This window comes from Microtus ochrogaster, unplaced genomic scaffold (genome assembly GCF_000317375.1).
Source record: "Microtus ochrogaster isolate Prairie Vole_2 unplaced genomic scaffold, MicOch1.0 UNK68, whole genome shotgun sequence".
NCBI classification, from domain to species: Eukaryota; Metazoa; Chordata; class Mammalia; order Rodentia; family Cricetidae; genus Microtus; species Microtus ochrogaster.
This window is the reverse complement of record NW_004949166.1, coordinates 1,491,445-1,497,856: the sequence shown is the minus strand read 5'-3', so window position 1 is coordinate 1,497,856 and position 6,412 is coordinate 1,491,445. Positions and strand designations below refer to the sequence as shown.

Genomic DNA, 6,412 nt, shown 5'->3' with positions numbered 1-6,412 from the left:
GGTTTTTTTGAGACAGGGTTTCTCTGTGTAGCCCCAGCTGTCCTGGAACTCATTATGTAGACCAGGCTAGCCTCAAACTCAAAGAGATCCACCTGCCCCTACCTCCCAAGTGCTGGGATTAAAGGCATGTGTGATCCCTATCTCTCATTTCTCCTGGTTCACTGGTTATTACTTCAGCTAAGACTGCTCTAGTGCCCAGGAAGGGAAGAGGGGTATCTTTGAGGGGAAGCAGTAGTTCTTTGCTATATCCTAAGATAAAGACAAAGCATCATGGCAGGTTAGTGGAGGGCAATACTCCATGCTTCAAGAAAGATGGGGAGGAGCTTGGGCATCCTAGAAAAGGCCCCCTAACATAGGACAGATAAGGGCTACTAGATAGAAGACCTGCTTATGCTTAAAAATAAATCAAATTCCTAGGATAAGTGGGAGAGAAATATCAAGAAATCCAGAGTCATGACAGACAAGCGCAAAAATCATTGAACCACTTCCAGGTGCTTCTGCTATCCTTGTTTTCCATCTCCACAAGAGGGCTGGGGGTTACAAACATGTGATCCAATTCCAGAGCCTGAATTGGACCCTCAGGCTTGAGGAGAGAGTGCCACTCACTGAGATATCCCCACATTCCACTCTCTAAACAATGGCTTTAGGGGCTGGAGAGCTAGCACTGCAGTTACGAGCACTTGCTGCTCTTCCAAGGGAGTGGATTTGATTTCCAGCACCCATATGGCAGCTAGCACAAGTCAGGAACTCCAGGTCCAGAGAAAATCTGATGCCCTCTTCTGGTTTCCATGGGCATTGCATGCATGTGGTACACAGGTAAAATACCCCCACACCCAAAAATTATTTTTTTAAAAAATAAAGAAAAGCTTTAATGGTCATTTCAAAAGATTTATTTATGCTTATGTGTGTGGCATTGCATTTATATGCACCGTGTGCAATCAGGTACCTGTGGGGGCCATAGAGTATTGGACCCCTGCAGCAATTCTGCTCCCAGAACACTGAACAAATATGCTTAGCTTCAGCAAGATATCCTGCAGACATGCTGAGAGTAACATCCAAAACCTCAGCAACAGAGGAACTGTAGTTTGGAAGCAGCTTGTCACCAGGCAGTGATCAAAGACATAGTTGAAAGGTTTTCTGCTGACAGAGCTAGTTGAGTAGTGTTTGAATTGGGGCATATTTGCTTTGGAAAATACACAACAGCCCAGCACCAAAGTTCACGCTGAACCCTGCAAGTGGCCCTTCCTGATTTCATCTCTGTAACGCTGCTGTTCAGAGGCACACAGGTAAGCTGGGTTTCTAACATTTTTTTCCAATTATAATTTTTTGTTTTTAATATTTCAAGGTAGGAAACTGATTCCTTTATTGGAAAAAAAAAGAAAGCAGTTTTACTTTTAAAGTCCAATATAAAATTCTATCAGCTGTACCAGTGGCACAACTGACCAAACTGGAACTGGAATTATAGAGACAAGAGAATTAGATTTTTGGTACTGTAAGCTGGAAGTTGGGCATGGTGGCATAAGGCTGAACTCTAGCACTTGAGGGGTTGAGGCCAGACGACAGGCTTGCAGCCCTGTATACCTATCAGCGGAGGGCAAAAAAGAAAAAATTTCTTTTCAAATTAGATAACTGTCTAATGAGTAAGTATGAGAATAGCCTTGTTCTTAGGACGTTTTCCCAAGCATTATTAAAGGTTAGAGAAATGTTAAGAGATCTAACTTGAAAAGGCTCAGGAAATACTTGTAGATGCTGATACAGACACACACCACATCTCACACATACATGTAAAATCCAGTGACAGTAAAGGGGCACCAGCTGCTCTCCTACTCTGTCCTTAGTTCTTCTGTAAGTTTGAAGTTATTTTAACATAAAAGGATTTCCCAGCACTTGGGAGGCAGAGGCAAGTAGAGCTCTATGAGTCTGAGGCCAGCCTGGTCTATAGAGCAAGTTCCAGGATAGCCAGGGCTACACAGAGAAACCCTCTATCAAAAAAACCTTTCTATATTACTGGCAACTACTTTTCTCCCTTCCTGTTTGTTCTGGTCTGGATCTGGAGACATCAAGGCTGGAGAGGCTGTTCTCTATGACACATGACCAAAAAGGCCAGGTCTACTCCATGTACCTCATAAAAATATGCTAAATGATGTTCCTATGAAAACAAAGTTTTGATGATTTATCTTAAAACTATAATACTTTAATTCAAAGATAGTAATTTGAATGTATATACAATTTAGAGGTGTTTTTAAATGCTTTAATGAAACTGACCAGAAAAAAATATAAAGTTACCTGTTAGAGCTCTAATTTTTCAATGCATAAAAAATACCCTTACATTTTTCTCCTTTCGCTAGTAAGAGAATAATGGAAATTATGGCTTACAGCTTTTAAACATACAATGCAGGAACAGGGTACATGATGCTTAACCCCCTACACCAAACTAAACAGTCTTCCAGGAGTACCTGAGTACCAGGAGAGGATGAAGATCTTTACTGCATGGCTGGGACTCGGCTCCCAAGCCCACACTAATTCAAGTTGGCTTCTGCTTTGTTCTTTAACATTTTTATTACTAATTACTCTTTTAGCTGAGGATACTTTGTTTTGTTTTGTTTTTTGAGACAGGGTTTCTCTATAGCTTTGGGGCCTGTCGTGGAACTAGCTCTTGTAGACCAGGCTGGCCTCGAACTCACAGAGATCCGCCTGCCTCTGCCTCCAGAGTGCTGGGATTAAAGGCGTGTGCCACCACTGCCTGGTCGAGCTCAGGATACTTTTAAGTATAATCATACAAAAGACTTCCATTAAGTTGCTTCTGTTTTTTTTTCTTTTTTTGTAAAGATTTATTTTTATTTGTGTTTATGCATTTGCCTGTTGAAGTGTGTGCCAATGTGTACAGATGGCCAGAAGGGTATCAGAATTCTATGGATCTGGAGTTAGAGATGGGTGTGAGCCACCCAACTTGAGGGCTGGGATCTGACTGAGTCTTTCATTCTTCTGAAGAGCAAGAAGCACACTGCTGAGCTACCTCTCTAGCCCTGCTCTTTTTTAACTATGAGCTTCCTGTTCATGCCTGATTCTATCTTGAAACTAGGTCCAGTTCTATTTGACTACATACATTAGACTCCATTTCTAGAAATTGTTCCACATGTGTGGACTATGTAGCCACCAATCTCAGCAAAACACTGAAGAGGATCAGAAAAGACCAGACATATTCAAAGTCAGAAACCAGCCAGGCGGGAGTTCGAGACCAGCCTGGTCTACAGAGCTAGTTCCAGGACAGGCTCCAAAACCACAGAGAAACCCTGTCTCGAAAAACCAAAAAAAAAAAAAAACAAAAAAAAAAAAAAAAAAAAAAACAAAAAAAACAAATCAAAGTCAGAAACCATGTGACTCTCCAAATTAAGCAATCAGAAGTCTCCTGGTTGGATGTAGTTCAGTTGGTAGAGTGCCGGACTAGTGCTGACAAACCCTGTTTCATCCCAGGTACTGTATGGAACAGGTTTGGTCGCACAGACCTAGAACTAAGGAGGTGGAGGCAAAGGATCAGAAATGTAAGGTCACCCTCGGCTAAATGGGGTTTTCAACTAGCCTGAGACACATAATGCATTTTTTAAAAAAGTTCCTCAGTTATGACTAAAAATGCTGGAAATGCTAATTTTAACCATATTCTAGGGCATAGACCCTAAGGACAAAGATGACAACAGTTGCTCCCTAGAGTAGGTAGTTTTGAGTGTCCTGGCACTCTAAGCAAGCAAGGCAGAGCCTGATATCAGGGAGCTGGAGCTTTACCTGCTCAAGGCTAGTCATTCTCTAGTCATCACTACCTACCATCCATCAATTTTGGATTGAGCCCTTGTCCATGCAGTGTGAGAGTAGTTAACATTTAGCTACATCCCTAACTCAGACCACTGCCATCTCTTAGTAGCAGCAAAAGAAGGCTACATCTCATAACAGATTAAAATGGCAGGAGTATTTCAAGTTGGGCAACTGCACAGCTAGTCCCTAACTGTCTTCAGACCTAACAAGTTCAAATACTTAGGCGCCAGTGACTCTTATGTGATCTAGACTGGCAACAGATATTCTAAACAAGGAAATGGTCACAGACACCAAACAGATTTTTTTCCTAGGAAGATACACTTAGCTGGTGAGATAGGGGAGCAACAAAAGACAGGTCATCTACCTACTTAATAACTGAGATATGGAAAACCAAATCAAAGCCACTGGACAGAAAAATCGGATTTGACATGTCAAAGCCTCCTTGGGGACAAGGCGAGGGCTGTGCAGACAAGGACAAGAAGAGGGTCTATACAAGAGATCTCACTTGTCTACAGACCTTTAGGAAGGGTGAGCCTCTGATGTCACCCACCCCCACCCTGTCTGCACAGTGAGATGGGAAGCTGGAAGAAGAAAGCTGTTTTTCTTCTGACAGCAAAGTTCTCCTACAGCCAGTCACATAAGCCGTTAGCCTCTCAGAGTGCCAGGAGACACGGGTCCCCAGCCACAATCCTTTAGTAGGTCCTAAGGGGGTCCTGCTAGGTTCCAAATCTCAAACAACTTAACTTAAAGAAGGGATCTCAGGTCAGGATTCTCAGCTCAGCAGGTAAAGGTGTTTGTTGGGCAAACATGGCTACCAGAGTTTGTTCTCCAGAACTCACATAAGGTGGAAGGGGAAAACAATCTCCACCCAAACATCTGACTGTAGCATGCATGTTTACATGTGTGTCTGTACACACACATAAAAATAATAATAAAAAATTGGGCTGATGAGATGGTTCAGCAGGGAAAGGTGCCTGCTACTAAGGCTGATGACCTGAGTTCAATCCCTGGGACCCACAAGGTAGAAGAGTGACTTCTAAAAGTTGTCATATGACTTCCACAAATGTAATATGGCAAACCTGCCCATCCACACAAATAAATAAATAAACAAATACAAAAAGTTCTAAAAAAATTAAAGTAGAAAAAAATTTTCATCTAGGGCAGTAGTTCTCAACCCTGCATATCAGATATTCATAACTCACAGCAGCAGCACAATTACAGTTATGATGCACCGATGAAATCATTTCATGGTTGTGGTCACAGCCTGAGGAACTGTATTAAAGGGTCGCAGTATTAGGAAGGTTGAGAACCACTTGTCTAGGGGCTCACAGATCCCAGGAGATGTATGAAACACACAAAACTTTAACACTAGCTGCATGTTTATTTCTTATCAGAGTCTCTTAAAGTTTAGCATCCTAAGCTGGTGTAAGGACTGGTGCTGTGATAGGCCTCTTTCTGGATGCTCCAGCAGGATGGAGCCAGGCTGCTCTCACTGTTGTCTGTTTTCTATACCAGCTTTAACTCTGCAAAGATGAAGCCTCCATTCTACCCTCTTCTCCTTTCTGCCATCATGTCTGTGTGTGTTGGGAGCCAAGGCCTTGCTGAGCAGTTAGGTAAAGAAAACATGAGCATGTCCTTCCTGCCTGCTAACTTCCATAAAGAAAACACAGTCACCAATGACTGGATTCCAGAGGGGGAGGAGGAGGAGGACTACCTGGACCTGGAGAAGCTACTCAGTGAAGACGATGACTACATTTACATCATTGATGCAGTTTCCCCGACAGACGCAGAATCAAGTGATGGGAATATCCTGCAGCTTTTCCAAGGCAAGAGTCGGATCCAGCGTCTTAATATCCTCAATGCAAAGTTTGCTTTCAACCTTTACCGAGTCCTGAAGGACCAGGCTACCACTTCTGATAACATCTTCATTGCACCTGTTGGCATTTCTACTGCTATGGGGATGCTTTCCTTAGGCTTGAGGGGAGAGACCCATGAGGAAGTACACTCAGTTCTACACTTTAAAGACTTTGTCAATGCTAGCAGTAAGTATGAGATTGCCACCATTCACAATCTCTTTCGGAAGCTGACCCATCGCCTGTTCAGGAGGAACTTTGGGTACACGCTCCAGTCAGTTAATGACCTTTATATTCAGAAGCAGTTTCCCATCCAGGAGGACTTCAAAGCTGGTATGAGAGAGTTTTACTTTGCCGAGGCCCAGGTGGCCGACTTCTCAGATCCTGCCTTCATATCAAAGGCAAACAACCACATTTTGAAGCTCACCAAGGGCCTCATAAAAGAAGCTCTGGAGAATATAGATTCTGCTACTCAGATGATGATTCTGAACTGCATCTACTTCAAAGGTAAGAAGCAGTTTTATGATTTCCAAAGGAAACCCACAACACAGCTGTCTGGTACACAAAAAGACCAAGAACTGTATGTTAGCTGTAATTTATGATGGAAAATAAGACACTCGGCCGACTCAGGGGCAGGGAAGAACACAATGAGTGGTAGCTATTATTAATATTAATAGCCTAGCCGGGCGATGGTGGCACACGCCTTTAATCCCAGCACTCGGGAGGCAGAGGCAGGCGGATCTCTGTGAGTT

At 43.0% G+C, this 6,412-nt stretch overlaps 2 protein-coding genes across 2 annotated transcripts in view; one reads left to right on the top strand and one right to left on the bottom strand.

Annotated features, from left to right (window-relative positions):
• The window catches only part of Pi4ka (phosphatidylinositol 4-kinase alpha), a 136,861-nt gene that overhangs the window by 54,294 nt on the left and 76,155 nt on the right, over window positions 1-6,412 (bottom strand). The window contains exon 20 of the mRNA XM_005369994.3: window positions 1,437-1,453. Within this exon, the coding sequence (XP_005370051.1) occupies window positions 1,437-1,453 (17 nt within the window). The remainder of the gene's footprint in view (window positions 1-1,436; window positions 1,454-6,412) is intronic.
• Window positions 1,134-6,412, top strand: part of Serpind1 (serpin family D member 1) — a 14,312-nt gene continuing 9,033 nt past the window's right edge. Inside the window, exons 1-2 of the mRNA XM_005369993.2 lie at window positions 1,134-1,286; window positions 5,323-6,167. Coding sequence (XP_005370050.1) covers window positions 5,339-6,167 — 829 coding nt within the window. The 5' untranslated portion in view covers window positions 1,134-1,286; window positions 5,323-5,338. The remainder of the gene's footprint in view (window positions 1,287-5,322; window positions 6,168-6,412) is intronic.